Source organism: Mustelus asterias, chromosome 14 (assembly GCF_964213995.1).
Source record: "Mustelus asterias chromosome 14, sMusAst1.hap1.1, whole genome shotgun sequence".
NCBI classification, from domain to species: Eukaryota; Metazoa; Chordata; class Chondrichthyes; order Carcharhiniformes; family Triakidae; genus Mustelus; species Mustelus asterias.
Window position 1 is genome coordinate 5665806 of NC_135814.1, and position 20905 is coordinate 5686710.

The 20905-nt window shown below is 47.7% G+C and overlaps 2 protein-coding genes across 5 annotated transcripts in view; one reads left to right on the forward strand and one right to left on the reverse strand.

The window, feature by feature from the left end:
- The window catches only part of LOC144504113 (receptor-type tyrosine-protein phosphatase-like N), a 270541-nt gene extending 263296 nt beyond the window's left edge, over nt 1-7245 (forward strand). Inside the window, exons 21-23 of the mRNA XM_078229290.1 lie at nt 1144-1208; nt 3047-3120; nt 6618-7245. Coding sequence (XP_078085416.1) covers nt 1144-1208; nt 3047-3120; nt 6618-6689 — 211 coding nt within the window. The 3' untranslated portion in view covers nt 6690-7245. The remainder of the gene's footprint in view (nt 1-1143; nt 1209-3046; nt 3121-6617) is intronic.
- A 6208-nt stretch (nt 7246-13453) lies between these two features.
- Nucleotides 13454-20905, reverse strand: part of dnajb2 (DnaJ heat shock protein family (Hsp40) member B2) — a 58944-nt gene continuing 51492 nt past the window's right edge. Inside the window, exons 9-11 of one of the 4 annotated variants that reach the window (XM_078227819.1) lie at nt 19865-20077; nt 16246-16298; nt 14537-16066 (exon numbers count right to left, since the gene is read on the reverse strand). In XM_078227819.1, coding sequence (XP_078083945.1) covers nt 16270-16298; nt 19865-20077 — 242 coding nt within the window. In that variant the 3' untranslated portion in view covers nt 14537-16066; nt 16246-16269. Of the gene's footprint in view, nt 13469-14536; nt 20078-20905 lie in introns of those variants that run through there. The other 3 variants (XR_013499486.1, XR_013499485.1, XM_078227817.1) reach the window with 3 other exon arrangements.

Below are 20905 nucleotides of genomic sequence, written 5' to 3' on the forward strand. Positions count from 1 at the left end.
CGAAGGAAGAAGGTGGAAGAGAGAATGTCCGGGGTGGGTGGGGTCCTTAATTATGCTGGCTGCTTTGCCGAGGCAGCGGGAAGTGTAGACAGAGTCAATGGATGGGAGACTGGTTTGCGCGATGGACTGGGCTACATTCACGACCCTTTGTAGTTGCATTCTGGTAAATCTCCTCCACACACTCTCCAAAGAGCAATGCTCAGAATTTAAACATGATTCTCGAGCTAAGACTTAACCAGTGATTTATAACGGTTTAACTGAAATTCTTTGCATTTTTATTGTGTATGTAAGTGGCCACATTTCTGATTGTAGCTTGTATACTGATGTGGACATTTCTGTTGAGGGATTGAGCGAACACTGACTGAGGGAATCCGAAACTAATGAATGGGCAGGCAGGGCAGGGAAGCAAGGAAATACATGGCCCCCCACTCAGTGTCATGGCAACCACGGTGATGGTCTCTTCGTGTACACCCACTCACAGCGCATCGTGTTCCGATTCCCATAATTAAAACAGAGAGTGCTGGGAAAACTCAGCAGGTCTGGCAGGGTCTGTGGAGAGAGAGAGAGACGGAGTTAATGCGTCACGTCCAATCTGACTCTTCTTCAGAACTTTCTTCTTCTAAACAAGAGTCACATTGGTCTGGAAACGCTAACTCTGGGTGGAATTTTCCAGAAAGATTTGGTCAAGTGTCAGGTTCTGACTGAAAACCGGCGTGTTTACCCTCAGAAACACAGCCAGACTTCCAGAGCTGATCTTCTGGGAATGTCATAAAAACATCTGGGGTGTGATTTACACCACAAGTCTCGCGTGGTGGGGCCTGATAGAGGTGGCAAGGCCAGCTCCACAGAGATGGGGGTGCCATCTTTAAAGGGCCGCCTGGCACTGCCAGGCTCCAGGGGCAATACCCAGCTGTAGCCCTGAACTCCAGACACCTCCACATGTCTGGTGTGGTCATCATGACTGGTGAGTGGGTTCACTATATCTCACCTTCTCTTTCCCTCTCCGCAGATACTGCGATACCAGCTGTTTTCCCAGTGTCCTCTACTTTTTCATTCAGGTTCCAGCAGGTGGTGTGTTTTGCTTTAATTTGAGTTTGCAGCTCTCTGTCTCCAGAGCTTGACGCAGCTGTTTTTATTTTGCAGTGATGGGGCTGGAAGGACTGGAACTTACACCTTAATCGATATGGTCCTCAACAGGATGTCCAAAGGTAACTGCCCGGTGCATTGTCTGGCTCGTCAGCTCCTGCATTTCCCTGTCCCGTCTCACTGGCTGTAAACTCCTCATCGTCCTGTTTCTCTGAGTGAGCAAGTTGGGTTTTGCCACTGAAGCAAAAGGGCTCAGGAAGAAGTGAAATTATTAGAAAGGAAAGCAGAGGGAACAATGTGAGGCAGCACAGAGGGAGCTTTACTCTGTATCTAACCCCGTGCTGTACCTGTCCTGGGAGTGTTTGATGGGGGGACAGTGTAGAGGGAGCTTTACTCTGTATCTAACCCCGTGCTGTACCTGTCCTGGGAATGTTTGATGGGGGGACAGTGTAGAGGGAGCTTTACTCTGTATCTAACCCCGTGCTGTACCTGTCCTGGGAATGTTTGATGGGGACAATGTAGAAGGAGCTTTACTCTGTATCTAACCCCGTGCTGTACCTGTCCTGGGAGTGTTTGATGGGGACAGTGTAGAGGGAACGTTACTCTGTATCTAACCCCGTGCTTTACCTGTCCTGGGAGTGTGTGATGGGGGACATTGTAGAGGGAGCTTTACTCTGTATCTAACCCCGTGCTGTACCTGTCCTGGGAGCGTTTGATGGGGACAGTGTAGAGGGAGCTTTACTCTGAATCTAACCCCGTGCTGTACCTGTCCTGGGAGTGTTTGATAGGGACAGTGTAGAGGGAGCTTTACTCTGTATCTAACCCCGTGCTGTACCTGTCCTGGGAGTGTTTGATAGGGACAGTGTAGAGGGAACTTTACTCTGTATCTAACCCCGTGCTTTACCTGTCCTGGGAGTGTTTGATGGGGGACAGTGTAGAGGGAGCTTTACTCTGTATCTAACCCCGTGCTGTACCTGTCCTGGGAGTGTTTGATGGGGACAGTGTAGAGGGAGCTTTACTCTGTATCTAACCCCGTGCTGTACCTGTCCTGGGTGTGTTTGATGGGGTGGGGGCGGGGGGAGTGTAGAGGGAGTTTTACTCTGTTCCACTGCCGTACTATGCAGGAATATAAAGGATGTAAAGAGTGGATTATTTTTCCGTTTCCAGCCTAGTGTCTCTGATTAATAATGAACTCAGTTTGGATGAAGTTTTATGTGAGACATTAACTGTGGCTTTTTACTTGAGTATTAATCCAGAGGCCTGTATTCATGGCCCAGGGAACCTGCTTGCAATTCCCACCCTGGTCATTGAGGGTTGGAATTTTATGTTTTAGAATCTGGGAGTGAAGCACTATTATCAGTAAGAGTTCCTACGAAGCTGTCAATCGTTTAAAAAACAAATTTCCACTGATTCACCAATGAACTTTGGGGAAGGGATCCTGTTGTCCTTCATGGGTCTGGACATATACGTGACTCCTTACCCACACCAATGTGCCTGACTCATAACTTGCCCCATAAGTTGACCAAGCCAGCCACCACTCGGAAGCCCACCAACATTCTCTGAAGAAGCATTTGGGAGTGGCAATTAATACCGGCCTCGCCCGCGACCCAGGAATGAATAGGAGTTTGAAACCACCCGGTGTTTCCAGCAAATTTGGTTTCAGGTTTTTGGAGCGGATTCTTTCCCACACCCTGGGGGTAATTTGGACTTTGATTGATGGAGTGATGTGACTGATGTAGTTTCGGCTGCCTGTTACTCACTATTTCATTACCATTTTCTTCAGTAAGTGAATTAATAATTACCCAATGTCAATATTTATTCCCATTGTACGATACTGGGTCTATTTAACCCACAGGTTTTACCTGACTATGTCTATATGTTACATTGACATACTGTTAATGGTAGAACATGCCTTCATCATGCATAATCCCTTTCTCCATGTTACTCCTCTGCTCACTAGGTGTGAAGGAGATCGATATCGCTGCTACTCTAGAACACATACGAGATCAAAGGCCTGGCATGGTGCGCACTAAGGTACGTCCCAATACGGAGTTGGGGGTTATCAGGATCTCGAACGGTAATCCCGCCTCTACCACAGGCACAACCACAGCAGCCGTCTCTGAGGCACAACAGAAATCTGAAACTTCCAATAACCTGACCTTTGGGGTCAGTTGTGAAGTGCCATTGTTTGGCATCTTCACCTGCCACCAATATTTGATTTGATTATTATTGTCACATATATTAGTATACAATGAAAAGTATTGTTTCTTGCGCGCTACACAAAGCACACCGTACATCAAGGAGAGTGTGCAGAATGCACACTCATAGCTAGGGTGTAGAGAAAGATTAACTTACTGCGAGGTAGGTTCATTCAAAAGTCTGATGGCAGCAGGGAAGAAGCTGTTCTTGAGTCGGTTGGGTACATGACCTCAGACTTTTGTATCTTTTTCCCGCTGGAAGAAGGTGGAAGAGAGAATGTCCGGGGTGCGTGGAGTCCTCGATTATGCTGGCTGCTTTTTGAGGCAGCGGGAACTGTAGACGGAGTCAATGGATGGGAGGCTGGTTTGAGTGATGGACTTCATTCATAACCTTTTGTAGTTTCTTTGCGGCAATATCTCGGCTCTCCTATGGACCCAGCCTATAGCTCCATCTGATAACCTCAGAAACACCAGTAACTTGGAATCACAGAAGGAGGCCATTCAGCATATCATGTATGTGCCAACCCTTTGACAAAGCTGTCTTAATCCCACTGCCCCCTCCAGCTCTTACTCCATAGCCCTGCAGATTCTCTCTTTTCAAATATTTATCCAGTTCCCTGGAAAATTCCGATTGAATCTGCTTCCTTTCAGGCAGCACATTCCAGATCTTAATTTGCTGTGTGAAAATATTTCTTTTGATTTCCCCCGCTGGATCTTTTGCCAAATATTTTAAGTCTGTGTCCTCAGGTTGCCAAACCCTCCTGCAAATGGAAACAATGGCCGGAATTCTCCCAAAAACATTCTAAGTGTCAAATTTGAGTGAAAACTGGAGTAATTCATGCTGGTTTTTTCAGTGGGAGTTCAGAGGAGAATCTCCCACACTCTGTGTGCTGCAGAGTGCACCAGTGTGAATATCATTAAAAACTACAGGGCGGGGCCTATTCTCACTGGGGGGGCGGGGCCTATTCCCACTGGGGGGGTGGAAATCAGCACCCTGAACGAGCCACTGTGCACGCACCGATCTGTCAGTGCCAAGATCGGCACATGCACAGCGGCCCCGCACTGCCGGCCTCCTGATCACTGGCCAGCCCCGCGATCCCCGCGACCCCCGCAATGCCAGCTGTCCGTGCCCCCCACAGCCCGATCGCTGGTCCCCACGACCATTCCCGCTCCCTGCCCGCCCTGATCTCCAGTCCCCACCCCGCAGTCCAGACACCCCCACCCCGCAGTGCTGACCCCCCCCAGCATGCTAATGTCACACCTCTGGCTGAACCCACCGCCGCCCCCCCCCAGCCCGCTGATCGCTGGCCTCCCTGCTTCCCCCACCAATTGCTGGCCCCTTGCTTCCCTTCCAATTCGATTTCCAAGTTTGCGGACGACACCACTGTAGTGGGTCAGGTCTCAAACAATGACGAGACAGAGTACAGGGATGAGACAGAGAATCTGGTGAACTGGTGCGGCAACAATAATCTCTCCTTCAATGTCAACAAAACGAAGGAGATTGTCATCGACTTCAGGAAGTGTAAAGGAGAACATGTCCCTGTCTACATCAACGGGGACGAAGTAGAAAGGGTCGAGAGCTTCAAGTTTTTAGGTATCCAGATCACCGACAACCTGTCCTGGTCCCCCCATGCCGACACTATAGTTAAGAAAGCCCCACCAACGCCTCTACTTTCTCAGAAGGCTAATTAAATTTGGCATGTCAGCTACGACTCTCACCAACTTTTACAGATGCACCATAGAAAGTATTCTTTCTAGTTGTATCACAGCTTGGTATGGCTCCTGCTCTGCCCAAGACCGCAAGGAACTACAAAGGGTTGTGAATGTAGCCCAATCCATCACGCAAACCAGCCTCCCATCCATTGACTCTGTCTACACTTCCCACTGCCTTGGAAAAGCAGCCAGCATAATTAAGGACCCCACGCACCCCGGACATTCTCTCTTCCACCTTCTTCCGTCAGGAAAAAGATACAAAAGTCTGAGGTTATGTACCAACCGACTCAAGAACAGCTTCTTCCCTGCTGCTGTCGGACTTTTGAATGGACCTACCTTGCATTCAGGTGATCTTTCTCTACACCCTAGCTATGACTGTAACACTACATTCTGCACTCTCTCGTTTCCTTCTCTATGAACGGTATGCTTTGTCTGTATAGCGCGCAAGAAACAATACTTTTCACAGTATGTTAATACATGAGACAATAATGAATCAAATCAAATTGTTCCTGCAGGATAATCCCTGCATTTCCATTGCAGAAAATTTGGGATAATTCTGAGAGATGCAACAAAGTCTGGTAAATTCCACTGTAACTTAAATGGCACTGTAAATGACTTGCATTTCTATAGCGCCTTTCATGATCTCAGGATGACCCAGAGCCAATAGGGTACTGTTGACGGTTGTGTCACGATTGCAATGTAAAATACAGAAGCCAATTTGCACATTGCAAGCTTCACATTGGGCTAATTGGCTTCTGCATTTTACATGATGTGGAGATGCCGGCGTTGGACTGGGGTAAGCACAGTAAGAAGTCTCACAACACCAGGTTAAAGTCCAACAGGCTTATTTGGTAGCACAAGCTTTTGGAGCGCTGCTCCTTCATCAGGTGACTGTCAGATGAAGGAGCAGTGCTCCGAAAGCTCGTGCTACCAAATAAACCTGTTGGACTTTAACCTGGTGTTGTGAAACTTCTTACTGTGCATTTTACATGGTTGTCTGTATTCAGTGTTAGCTGACGGATACACCAAGACACTGGGGAGAACTTCCCTGTTCTTCTACAAAACAAAAGTGGCAATGTGACTCAGAGAGTCACGGTAGCACAGTGATTAGCACTTCTGCCTCACAGCGCCAGGGACCTGGGTTCGATTCCCGGCTTGGGTCACTGTCTGTGTGGAGTCTGCACGTTCTCCCCGTGTCTGCGTGGGTTTCCTCCGGGTGCTCCGCTTTCCTCCCACAGCCTGAAAGACGTGTTGGTTAGAGTGCATTGACCTGAACAGGCGCTGGACTGTGGTGACTAGGGGAACTTCACAGTAACTTCATTGCAGTGTTAATGTAACCCTTACTTGTGACACTAATAAATAATAAAAAAGAGAGCAGCCAGGGAGGGGGCTCGGTTTTTAATGACTCATTCGAATGAGGGCAGCTCTGACAGTGCAGCACTCCCTCAGCGCTGTCAGCCCGGGTTACTGGGCCCTGGTCTCCGGAGCAGGGACCTGAACCTGTGATCTCCCAACACAGGACGAGGGACCCGTACCCGCTGTGCGGATACCGGCAGTAAGTACAAGGCGCAGTGACAGTTCTCGGATACTAAACGATGCTCCTCTTTGTTCTTGGCTCAGGACCAGTTTGAGTTTGCGTTGACTGCTGTGGCGGAGGAAGTAAACGCCATCCTGAAGGCGCTGCCTCAGTGAACCCACCTCATACCTGCTCAACAAGTGACGAGCCAACCGTTGATACTGCTTTGTTCTCCGTGAATCCCCTCCACCGCAGCCTGTAGCGTGTTTGAGTCTTCTGTCTCGTGTTTTGTCTCGCCTTTGGAAACCGCAACACGCAGTGCAGTAAATTTTCTGTGAGGGGCTTTCTCTTCACCTACACATTGATATGTAATGGGCCAGAATCTGTGAATGGCACGCGGTGTTATTGATGGGCAGGGGGGTACAGCAACATTCGGCAAGGGGGCAAAGGTGCGATTACTAACAGATACCCATAAAAGTGCCCCCCCCCCCCCCCCCAAACCACAGAATGGTTACAACACAGGAGACCATTCGATCCCTCAAGCCTGTGCTGTCTCTCTCTGCCAGAGCATCTCGGCTGCTCCCACTCCCTCACCCTTTCCCTGCAAATCTTTTCACTTCAGGTGCCTATCCAACCCCTCTTTGAAAGCCACGATCGGATCAGCCTCTCACACGCTGGCAGGCAGCGTGTTCCAAATCCTAACCACTCCGTGCGTCAGAAAGCTTTCCCCCCCCCCCAGATCACCATTGCTTCATTTGCCAATCACTTTGAACGGGCATCCCTCCGGTCCTCGATCCTTCCGTCAGTGGGAACAGTTTCTCCCCACCTACTCCGCTGAGAACCTCTCCTGATTTTTTTTTTAAACTCCAGCGGGTCTTCGGACAACCTTTCCCAAGGAGAACAAATTGCCTCGCTCCCCCTTTGGCTTCATGCTAATGGAATCTTTCCTTTAGCGTCCCCGGTTTCCCCCACTAGCCACTCGCACTGCCAATAACTTCGTAAGCAAGAAAATAATGTTTTGATTGTGGGGGAGCAAGTCCAAGGTTTGATGCCCAGTTGCAGTACATTGTGGCCCAATAAATACAAATACTTATAGAATCAGAGTGTAATACTTACCTGGAAACTACCCGGTAAACAGTTTCATGGTTATTTTTTAAATCTGACTTTCTGCACATTCTACACATTGAGAAATAAAGAGAGGAGGAGGACATTTGATCAACTTAGTGCGATGACGTAAAAGAAATGAGAGCAAACCTCCAGACCCACTTTTAATGTCCCCCTCCCCCCGCCCCATAGAATTCAAAACAGATAGAAGCATGAGAGATGCACTGAGCTCTACTGATTCATTTCCATCTGTTGGACACTATCTAGCAATTAAAATTCCTCCCCTACTTCCCACTTCAATCGAGCGTCATTGAGTTTATGGGACGAACATCAATGGTGAAATGCTAACACAGGAATTTGGGAAGATTAAATTGTGCCCGCTCAGTGCCGCTTCAACTCCCTCCCTGCCCCAAGGCCAGTATGGGCAGCGAATGTCCATCCTTCAGTGGCGATGCTGCATGGGCTGCCAACTCAGTTTAGCCACCGGTCAGGTTGCCAGTGGGTGTACTGGGAGGGGGCAGAGGAGCAGTTGGCATGCTGAGGTCCATCGGTGGTGACTGTCAAGTGTCCAGAAATCCCGGGGGCGTTGTGAATTCAACATGTCTCCACCCATCGCCATCAATTTACCACCACAGATATTTACCGAAATGTTCATTCCTGTCTCTGCTGGCACCATGTCCTCCAGAGTGGCAAACCCATTCGGGACAGCCTGGGATAGCGGAGGGCAATTTTAACCTCTTTCGCCTAGGTGGGAATTCCATGGGACTGGGCGGAATGGTGAGTTTAACGACCTGCTTAGTATTCCCTCTTTGAGAGAGTGAGTGAAATCAGACAATTCCAGAATGACATTCCATCCCAACCGGTTTCTGGGCTAGCAGGTTAGGTTAAAATTATCCTTTGTAAATCTCGTAGACGGTATGGGAGGTGGGGGATGGTGATAGCACTTAAACTGAAAAACACTAGTTTATGACGATGCTTGAACCTTGTATGGGTGTGTCCACTCAAAGAGTCGGAGTTGCTGTGGCAACCAGCACGTTTACCTGCATGTTGTAATCCGGAGCTGGGGATAGTGATGGTGGAGGCTCCATCACATGGCTGATCAGGAATCTCTCCCACTCATCATCAGCCATTGGCGTGAGTTTGGAAGGATTTTGCAGGTTGACTCTCAACCGGTCTGGCCGTGTTATGAACGCATCTTCCTTAGCCATCAAGGCCTAGAGTGGGACTCAAACCCAGAACTTCTGGCTCAGAGTCATAGAATCCCTATGCAGAAGAAGGCCATTCGGTCCATCGAGTTTGCACCAACTCTCCAACAGAGCATCTTACCCAGTCCCTATCCCCGTAACTCCACGTATTTTCCCTGCTAATCCCCCAATCCTACACATTTTGGGACACTAAGGGGCAATTTAGCATAGTCAATCCACCTAATAGGCAGAGATGATAGTCACAGTGCCAGGAGATTTCCCACAAACCCTTTCAGGAAGGTCCAGTCAACAAGATTTACAAAGGATAACTTTAACCTTGCCTGCTGACCCAGAAACTGAGAGAGTTTTAACAACACCAGATTAAAGTCCAACAGGAGCAGCGCTCCGAAAGCTAATGGCATTTGCTACCAAATAAACCTGTTGGACTTTAACCTGGTGTTGTTAAAACTCTCACTGTGTTTACCCCAGTCCAACGCCGGCATCTCCACATCATGACCCAGAAACTGGTCAGGATGGAGTGTCATGCTGGAATTGCACACTGCCTGATTTCACTCTCTCTCGAAGAGGGAATACTGAGCAGGCCGTTAAACTCACCATTCCATCCGATCCCGCGGAATTCCCCTCAGCGAAAGAAGTTAAAAATCTCTGAAATATCTCCGGTTGTTATAAACGGGTTTGGCAGGCTTGAGGACAAGGGAAATAACTGGCTGATATTTCAGAGGGTTGGCACAGAGAGGTGTGAGAATTTCTGTAAATATCTGTGGTGATAAATTGATGGTGACGGATTGAGGCTGGTTAAATTCACACCCCCGGTGTCTCCACTCACCTGCTTCTCTGGTTCGAACCTTCTGGAGGTTTGAGGATGAAATTGTCAACGGTTAACAGCGGGGACATTTTTTTAAAAACGCACAGAATGGTGACCACATGAATATTGAACCATTACTTTTGTAACGTTGATCTTGTCGGGGGAAGTTATGACAATTGGCCTAACATTGATTCTGCTTGAGGGAGACCATTACTCCTTCAACTTCAATGTCCCATCTCTCTCTCTCGCGTCCCCCCTTTCTCTCTCGCCTCCCTGTCTCTCTCTCTCGCCCCCATCTCTCTCATCCCCCCACCCTCTCTCTCTCATTCCCCCCCCCCTCCCCTCCCCCAATGGTTATAATGCAATCAGTGCCTCCCCAACTATAGCCTCTCTCCCCATGTTCACTGGACTGAGGCAGCATTGACCAGCCTGATGGGAGTTCATGGACTCACTGCCTGGGAAGCACTAGTGATCAGCAGGTGAGGCTGGAAGGGAAAGGGAATCCCACACATTTCCCAATTGGGAGACACGTCTCCAGTGGGTTTCAGCACAAGGTTGAAAGTTGAAACCCAGGTCGAAGTCCGTGAAACTAGTGTGTTGCTGTGTTAAAACAAAATAACCCTGCTGCTTTGTGAATGCCCTGAGCTTGTGGTCAAACTCTTCCTTGTAGCATCTCATTCCAAACCTGAGAAAATTTATTAAAAGAAATGAATTTAATTTTGTATATTGATGTGAATAAAGTTCGTGACGTCTGTGCAAATTGCAAACAAAACCTCCTGCGTCCTTCGTGACTTTTTGCAGATTTTTCAGTCCCTACTCATCTCCTCGTCAAAGTGAAGATAGAGACACACACACACACACGTGTGCATCCGCAAACACCCACATGCCAACAGACGTGCGGACACACTTACATGGATGTACAAATACACACGCCGATAAGCTCATAGTCACACATATGCACAAAAAAGCTGGAATGCCTTATGCTCTTCACCTCAATCACTCCCAATGCTAGTGAGTTCCACATTCTGACCATTCTCCGAGGAAAGAGGTTTCTGCTCATTTGACTCATTAAACATAGAAACCCTACAGTGCAGAAGGAGGCCATTCGGCCCATCGAGTCTGCACCGACCACAATCCCACCCAGGCCCTCCCCCCACATATTTTACCCGCTAATCCCTCTAACCTACGCATCCCAGGACTCTAAGGGACAATTTTTAACCTGGCCAATCAACCTAACCCGCACATTTTTGGACTGTGGGAGGAAACCGGAGCACCCGGAGGAAACCCACGCAGACACGAGGAGAATGTGCAAACTCCACACAGACAGTGACCCGAGCCGGGAATCGAACCCGGGACCCTGGAGCTGTGAAGCAGCAGTGCTAACCACTGTGCTACCGTGCCGCCCCTATCATTAGTAATGATACGGTGGCACAGTGGTTAGCACTGCTGCCTCACAGCGCCAGGGACCTGGGTTTAATTCCCAGCTTGGGCCACTGTCTGTGTGAAGTTTGCTCCTTCTCCCCACGTCTGCGTGGGTTTCCTCCCGGTTTCCCCCCACACTCCAAAGACATGCGGATTAGCCATGGTAAATTGCCCCTTACTGTCGGGGTTACGGGGATAGGGCCTGGGTTGGATTGTTGTCCGTGCAGGCTTGATGGGCCAAATGGCCTCCTGCTGCACTGCATGGAATCTATGATTGTATGATTTGGTCTCTTCCATAAACAAGTGGAGTACATTTAAGAACACAGAAAATGCACAGAAAGGGAACAGATTAGAACTGGTAGTTTGGGAGGGAAAGGTACCAATATCTTCCTTTATGGATCAATCCAGGCAGAGATATTTTTGATCCAAGACTTTGAGAACCAACGGCCTGTCATTCTCTTGAACATCATTTTTTAAATTGTGTGGCTAAAGGTGAAGGGCAAGTCAAGCACAACTCACCAAAGGTTCCTTCGATGGAACCTTCCAAAGGACAAGGGCAGCAGATACATGGGAACACTGCCACCTACAAGTTTCCTTCCAGGTCATTCACCATCCTGACTTGGAAATATATCGGCCGTTCCTTCACTGTCGCCGGGTCAAAATCCTGGAGCTCCCTCCCTAACAGCACTGTGGGTGTACCTACACCTCACGGACTGCAGCGGGTTCAAGGCGGCGGCTCACCACCACCTTCTCAAGGGTGATCAGGTTTGGGCAATTAAATGCCGCTCCTGCTGGTGACAGCCAGTTGCAAAGAATTAATAATAAAAAGATGGTTACGTGGATCTCTGTTGGACACAAAATATTAAATGTTTGACATTAATAATCAAGTTACAAATATGAAATAATGAGAAATAAATTCATATGTGAAAGAACTCCACACAACAGGGTAATAAATAGAATTTTACTGACACGCCCTATCCGATTCCGGGGGCGGACGAGGCTCGGAGAGCGGCATTCTCTGTTGGCCTCGGGCGGGGTTGTATGAATCTCGGGCGGACATGTCGGTAAAATTCCGTCCACAGTCATTACAGCAGAGAAGGAGGCTATTCGGCCCACTGAGGCAATAACGACTCTCTGCAAAGCAATCCAGTCAGTCCCATCCCCCCACTCTGTTTTTCCCCCCCAAGTGCCTATCCAATTTCTTTTAAAAAGTATATTCGGCAGTGTTTGCTGCTTGCACCAGTGATGGGATTTTCCCATCCCACCCGTGATGATGCCGAGAGAATCCTACTCATTGTCTTGGCTTCCACCACACTCAGAAGCAAAGGTTTCCAGGTCTGGAAGTGGGATTTAAGGGGAGAGATTGGGTGGGGGAGGAGGCGGCGGGGGGAGGGGGGTGGGGTGGTAGTTCAGTGGAAAATTAGGTGGGGAGGAGGGGGGTGGTGGGAGAATTGGTGTTTGTTCACAAACACAAAAATCACAAATCTTCCTCCTCCCCCCTCCCCACTCGCACCTTTCAAAATTCCAAAGGGATCACAAAATGTTCAGAATAACCATAAAGGAGGAATTGTTTCATTATCTGGATGTAGAGAGGGATATGGGCCAAATGCGGACAATTGGGACTAGCTTCATGGTAAAAACTGGGCAGCGTGGAAAAGTTGGGCCGAAAAGCCTGTTTCCTTGTTGTAAACATCTATGACTCTAAGTGAGGCAACTTGCACAAATTGAGGACTATGTCGGCAAATGAATAATCCCAGTCCATGAAGACCAATGCAAAAGATTGCAAAGATGCCTCAAGAGTGTTTAAAACAGAGCTTGATGCTTGATTGGATAGGAGCACTGCTATACCAGAGAGATGAGCTTGAAGTGCCAGAGGACACTTGTTTTTATGTCCTTGGTTTTCCTTATTGTACTGATGAAGAGAGATGAGATTACTCGATTATTCAGTGGTACCGTTGAGTTTTAACCACAGGTGCGAAGGGGGAAAAAGTGGGAGGCAACTCCCACCATTTGGACATCCCAGGAATGAACAATGGACCCTACCGGAAGTTCGGGGGATCCAGGGCAGTGTCATAAAATAGCACAGGAGGCATCCATTCAGCCCATCGTGGCAGTGCCAGCACTTTGAAAGAGCCACCCAATAGTCCCACCGTCCCGCCTACAGAGAATCGGGTATAATATTCCAGCTGAGACCTGACCAGTGTCTTTGTAAATGTAACTGTCAGGCTTCTGTTCTCTAAGCCTCTATTTATAAAACCTGGAACCTCATAAACTATGTGTTTTTTGGTTAATGTTTGACCACCCATTCCTCCATCCTCCATTCCTTCCATTCCTCCATCCTCTCTAAAACTGGACATTTCCAGAGATGTCTGTCTGCTGGAACCCAACTGCACTTGATGAAGACTCCTCCCTCCCTCCTCTTGTCACAACAGCCATGTGTCAGCAAAGAGCCATGTAGAAATAAATTAGTTTTATTGGTGCTTTGGTAGGTAGCCATGGATTCCGGAGGCAAGGAGAGAAACCAGTACAGGGCTGTTGAGTTTAGAAGCAACACAAAATCATCCATCTGTAGTTTATTCAAAAACATTCTCCGCGTTTCCATTCAGTCCTTGTTCTATTGAATACAATCCAAGAGAGTTCCAATGGCAATCTCATCCCACCGCGTTGACAGAAATCTTGATTTTGGGAATTGTGTGGGGGGAGGGGGGTGGTTTCTTTGGCACAGATTCCTTTCTGATGTAACTTCACTGGGTGCAGCCTGAGCTCTGACTCTCTGTGAAAACGACTCAGGGAAAATTTCAGCGACAAATTTCAGTTGGAGAAGGCTTTTTTCTCGTTGCAAAATCATACAACACAGGAGACCATTTAGGCCATTTTTTTTTTTTGAAAGTGTTATCCAATGAGTCCAGTTCTTTCCCTGTAGATTTCTCGCTTCTCCAAGTATTTTATCCAATTCCCCTTTTGAAAGTTCCTGTTGAATCTGCTTCCACTGCCCTTTCAGGCAACACCTTCCAGATCACAACTACTCACTGAGTAAAATATATTTTCCTCACCTCCCCACCTCTGGTTCTTTCATTAATTATCTGTGTCCTTTGCTTATATTGACATTCCTGCCATTGGAAATGGTTTCTCCCCATCTGCTTACTCTGCAAAACCCATCTTGATTTTGAACGTCACGACTAAATCTCTCCTTAACTTTCTCTGCTTTGAGGAGGACAACCCCAGTTTCTCCAGTCTCTCCACATAACTGAACCCTGATACCATTCCAATAAGTTTCCTCTGCACCCTTCCCTGGGCCTTGGCAGTGGAACTGCATTTATTCCGATCGTAGACCAGGGACAGGGAAACAGCGGAAGGCTGATTCATTTACCTCCACCTTCCCATTGACTCTACAAAAGCTTGCTTTCCTGAAACATGTTCTATTTTCCATGTTTCTATAGGGATCAAGGGATATGGGGGGGGGGGGGGGGGGGGGGGGGGGGGGGGAAGAGGAGGGATCAGGATATTGATGATCAGCCATGATCAAAATGAATACGGAGCAGGCTCGAAGGGCCAAATGGCCTAATCCCGCTTCTAGTTTCTATAAAACATAGTCCTCACAGAGCTTTCCGCCAGTGGGGTCAAGGGAGATACTCCCCCCTAGTAGCAGGGACCCTTTTTCTTGGTTTCATCTCCAAATCAGCTCCCCATTCTCTATCCCAGAGGACAGTTATTGGGTTGTCCTGGTGGAGATGAACCAACAGTACAGGCCGAGTGTGGAACCACCCTGCTTTGACTGGATCAGTGCCTTGCCCTGTTAATGACTGGAACATATTAAGCTCATGGAAACTGTGAAAGAGTAATGCTCTGAAGAGGAACAGGACTGATTCACAGATTAAAATTAGGAATTGACCCAAACCTCAAGAGGTAATAGAGCGGCTAACCTCAAATGGTTCACTTGGGGAGAAGGGGTGTTCCTCCTCTTAAGCATGTGCAAGCAAGCAACTGATTTCTTAACCTCCTCCAGCCTACAACCCTCCGAGCTCTCAGCACTCCTCCAATTCTGATCTCTTGAGCATCCCCACTTCACTGTTGGTGGCAATGCCTTCAGTCTGGTCAAATGCCTGGAAACTCCCTCCCTCACAGCACTGTGGGTGTACCTACACCACATGGACTGCAACGGTTCAAAAAGGCAGCTCACCACCACCTTCTCAAGGGGCAACAAATGCTGGCCTAGCCAGCGACGCCCACATCCCACGAATGAATTAAAAAAAAACCACCTCAAGGTTTTGTCCAATGCCTTCATAACCCCTCATGTGGCTCAGTCAAATGTTTGCTTTATAACAAGCCACCCCCCAAGTTTTGAAATTCCCTCCTTAAAGTCCTCTGGAACCTCTAGACCTCCAGACCTCTCTCTCCACCTTTAAAGGTGCTTCTTAAAACCTAACTCTTTGACCAAACCTTTGGTCATCTGACCTAAAATCCCATTAAATAAATAAACTTTAACTTTAAATGGTTCAGGTGTTTTGTTGAGTTCCAGTTGAGTTGAAGCAACTTGGAACTTAATTATGTTAAAGGCGTTACATAAAAGCAAGTTGTTGCGTCACACCAAGATTCCACAGGATGGACAGGGCACGAGGCTCAACCATATAGTTACAACATATGATTTTATGATGCACACATCAGATCATACAGGGAGATATCTTTTTCAAGGGGGGAGGTTGCACATGATCCCTGACAACGGACAAAAGTAAAGGTAATCCTGCCCTCCCCTCCCTCAAAGCAACATCATCAAAAAACCCAATATGGAACACTTGCATTAAGTTATAGCACGTAACAAACATTGACAATTCTCTTTGAAAATTCTACGCCATTTCCACATACCCAGTGGTGAATTTTGCTACACATTCGAAGTAATAGTGCTTCTGTATGAAACGTAGATGAGAAACCCGCGTTACAATATTGATCCCATGGCCATTCGGTAGCACACAATCCCAAAAGGTCGCATTTGTGTGTCGGGTTTTCACAATTTCCACTCCTAGGGAAGTCGCAGCATTGAGCCAAACGCAAAAACAAAACCAAACAAAGAAAACAAAACAAGAGACGTGATTATATACAAGCGGCAGTGCATTTTGGAAATGAGCCATGGCACAAAAAAAAAAGAGATACGAAGTGATGTGACAATTGACGATTTTTAAAAAAAAATTTAAGCATTACCTTCTGGAAAAGTGCTGCAGCTCTTCAGCCTGAGTAAGACTGGAAGTCTGCGTCTGGGAAAGAGAGAGAAAAATACAGAGAGAGAGCAAGGGAAGCAAAGCGCAACACACAAACGATATGCATTTTTTAAAAAATCTGCCGCAATGATTTGGCGTATCAGTGGATGCAAAGGGCATGGGTTAGTCCCGTAACAAATCAGAAACAAAAAATATACACAGCCCTGCTGATTTAATCCAGTGCACCATGTCCGAAAGGAGTCATTCAGAAGCAGAGACAAGCACAGGCTGAAAAACTTCCCACAGACTTAAGCAAACACACACGAGTTTAAAGTTTATTTATTAGCGTCACAAGTAGGCTTACATTAACACTGCAATGAAGTTACTGTGAAAATCCCCCAGTCGCCACAGTCCAGCGCCTGTTTGGCTACACCGAGGGAGAATTTAGCATGGCCAATATACCTAACGAACACGTCTTTCGGACTGTGGGAGGAAACCGGAGCACCCGGAGGAAACCCACGCAGACACGGGGAGAACGTGCCAACTCCATGCAGACAGTGACCCGAGGCCGGAATTGAACCCGGGCCCCTGGTGCTATGAGGCAGCAGTGCTAACCACTGTGCCGCCATGCCGTTAAATTGGCCCCAAATGCCAAGACACTGGTTCGGCCAAGTTAAGTGTTCTCCATGCTCAGGAACAAAGGGGTAGCAATGTGACGAACAGGAGGAAAGCCCCTCCAGCCAGTTCCACCACTCAACTAGGTCTTGGCTGATCGTTCCGGCAAATCAACAACTATTTCTATTTACATTGCATCTTTAATGTATAAAACATTCAAAGTGCTTCAGAGGAGTGTTATAGAGCAAACATCTGACATTGAGCCACTTGAAGAGGTCATCTGACATCTGGACAAAAAGCTTGAGGTTTTAAGAAGTGCCTTGACAGAGGGGAGAGAGATGCAGGAAGGGGTGAGGAGGGAATTCCAGAGTTGAGGGCCCAGGTAGCTGAAGGCACGGCTGTCAACAGATGGAGCGATGGATAATTGGGTTGTGCGAGGTGTCAGAGTTGGAGGGGTCCAGAGGTCTCGGAAGGTTGAAGGGCTGGAATAGCTAACAGAGAGAGTGGGGAGCAAGGCCGAAAAGGGATTTGAATACAATGATGAGAATTTTACAATCAAGGCTTTGCTTAACCAGAAGCCAATGTAGAGCGGTGAGCATGTGATGGAGGGTGAATGAGACTTGGTGCCAGTTAAGACACGGGCAAAGTTTTGGATGATGTTGAATTAGGAAAGGCAGAAGGGGAAAGGTTTTTATTTAAATTCCTTCAAGGGATGCAAGATCAGCATTTCTTGCCTGTTCCTACCCCTCCCTGAGGAGGCGGTGAGGAGCCATATTCATAATTAGGTAAGGAGGACCCAGCATGTCTTCCACAGATGAGCTGAGGCAAGGATGGAGTCAGGAAATGTATTAGACGTTGGAATGAGTGAACTCAGCAAAGGCGCAGATGTGTTGCACAAACTCATCTCGGAGTAAAATAAACACAAACTATCTGGTTCCCTCTCTAAAATTGCCAAGATGGAATCAAGGGAATGGAGTTTGTATGATCCTCATCAAACACTCCCAGGACAGGTACAGCACAGGGTTAGATACAGAGTAAAGCTCCCTCTACACTGTCCCCATCAAACACTCCCAGGACAGGTACAGCACAGGGTTAGATACAGAGTAAAGCTCCCTCTACACTGTCCCCATCAAACACTCCCAGCACAGGTACAGCACAGGGTTAGATACAGAGTAAAGCTCCCTCTACACTGTCCCCATCAAACACTCCCAGGACAAGTACAGCACAGGGTTAGATACAGAATAAAGCTCTCCCTGTCCCATCAAAGCTCTCACTGTCCCATCAAACACTCCCAGGACAGGTACAGCACTCCCAGGACAGAGTAAAGCTCCCTCTACATTGCCCCCATCAAACACTCCCAGGACAGGTACTGCATGGGGTTAGACACAGAGTAAAGCTCCCTCTACATTGCCTAGAAACATGCCTCAGGTAAGTAATCTCACCAGTGTGCAATTCCTTGATCCACGCACCCTCGCTGGTGGGGCAACATTTATTGTCCATTCCTATTTGCTACTCTGTATTCCCTACTTGTACTGAATGAATTTCAGAGGGAATTCTAAGGGTAAACCACATTGCTGTGGGTCTGGAGTCACAGGTAAATGACATTAGTGGGTCTTTATGACAATCGGCATGGGACAGTTAATTCTAGATTTTTATCAAATTCAAATTTCACCATCTGCTGCGTTGGGATTCGAACCCATGTTCCCTGGTCTCTGGATTGCCTGTCCAGTGACAATACCACTGTGCCACCGCCTCCCCATGGAAACCCCACCCGGACCATCACCAAATGGTTCAGGACACCTTGCAAAACAGTCTGCAGCACAAAACCTATGTCACAAGAGCATTGCTCTACCATCTCTCCCCACGAGGTATCATCCCTAACGGAAAGTGAAGGGATACAAAGGTTACGTTCAGGAGGAGGCGATACAGTGCCTGTTTTGCCATTCAATTAGATAGCAAAACAACTTAACTGCTGCTGAATCCCTCAGCTATGACCTTGGCTGACTTGATCATTCCAAAGCTTTCTGGCCAACCTTATGTCTTCCAATCTCCATCAAAGATTCTGCTTCCCATATCGTAGCTTACACCAGATCCCATTAAAGTTTAGAAGTTAATTTGTTATTGTCACAAGTAGACTTACCTTAACAATGCAATGAAGTTAAGTTGAAAATCACCTCTGAGCTCACTGACCTACACTGGCTCCTCCACAAGCAACAATCTGATTTTAAAATTCTCATCCTCATGGCTTCACCGCATACCCATTCCATCCTGGTATTGTCCACCAGATCCGAGACCTCTGCACTCCTCCAATTCTGGCCTCTTGTGTCTTACTGATTTTCACTGTTGCCATATTGGAGGCTGCGCCCTCAGCTCTGGCAATCCCTGACTAACCCTTCTACCCCTCTCTCACCCTTTAAGATGCATCTTGCAACCTGTGTTTTTTTTGAACAAGGTTTTGCTCACCTATCCTAACATCACCTTATGTGGTGGGCTCAATGTCAAATTTAGTTTGATAAAGTCCCTGCGAAGCACCTTGAGACGTTTTACTGTGTTATGCAAATGAAAATTGCTGACACGAACTGTGTTAGACCTGACTAAATCAAAGTAGCAATGACCTGACAATCCCAGTTACTTTCGCCCGGACTGTTTATATTTCTCAGCTGCTCTGCAAGTTCCTATAATGATGAGGTTTGGGGGGAGTAAATGTGGAAACGGGTCAATGTGAATTGGCCACCTAGCGATCAGCACCAACAACTTTCAGCAGAGGAGGCATTTCCATTTCCTCTGTGTCTTCACTGGTTTCTGCTCTGTGGATGCCTGTGAACCCTTGGCTACACTCGACGCCTCTGAACTTTGCCCGCCAGCTTCAGTGGTGCGGCTCCCATGGCCAGCAGGCTCAAGGTTCCCTCGCACTGTGCTGGCTCCCGCATGCCCGGCTCCCCTGTCCCCATCCGTGGGTGCTCCCCCCGCCGTCTTGCTGCGCTTCTTCCCCTGCCCGTCGCGCCCACCTGCTCCATGGCCGTGGGCTTCCATCTCCGAGAGGCTGTAGGCCATGGCTAGCTGTAAATCTTCGTCATCCTCAGAATCATCCGCGTTGTAGCCGTAGTACGGATGTGAGGTCCCAGGCACCTGACCGTGCATCGCTCGCAAGGAATCCCGCTGTTGATCCTGCTCTTCTCGACGGCTCAGCTCCAGAGCAAGGGCAACATGGTCTTCCTCACCTGGACGGAATGGACCAACAATGAATGACAACAACCTACAGTCTGATCCCACCCATAGACCATTGGACTCACCCACGAGTCCCATCAAGGTATTTGTGCATTCTCAAGTGCAGCCTGACAATCAGTTACCAAGGGACAGTTTTAAGATCATTGCTAAAAGAATCAGAGGGAAAATAAAAAAGAAGATACTTAGGAGCAGCGAGTGTAATGATTTGGAATGCAATGCCAGAAAGGGTAATGGAAGTAGATTCAATCAGAAGAGAAAATGCTGGAAAATCTCAGCATGTCGGGCAGCAACTGTGAGGAGAGAAAAGAGCTGATGTTTCGAGTCCAAATGACCCTTTGACAAGGAGTAGGCCATTCAGCCCTTCGAGCCTGCTCTAGCTGTGTCTCAACTCCGTTTGGTCATCTGCTCCCGTAACCTTCAACTCCCTTGCCTATCAAAACTCTGTCTAGCTCAGTCTGGAATCAATCCAATGATCCAACATCCACTGCTCATTGGGGGACAGAATTCCAGGTTATGGACCCTTTAGAGGGAAAAACATTTCTTGGTATCTCTGTCTTAAATGGTAGACACCTTATTCTTAAACTGTGTCCCCCTGGTTCTAGTCTCCTCTGCAAGTGGAAACGTCCTTCTGGTATCTAACTTTTTAAATCCCCACAGGGTCTTGCTTTATGTTTTAATAAGATCACCTCTCATTCTTCTAAACTCCAATGGCTTTGGTGAGACCATACCAGGATTAATGTGTGAAGTCTCCTGACTCAAGGAAAATATACTTGCCACAGAGGGAGTATAGCGAAGGTTCACTAGGTTGAGTCCTAGAATGG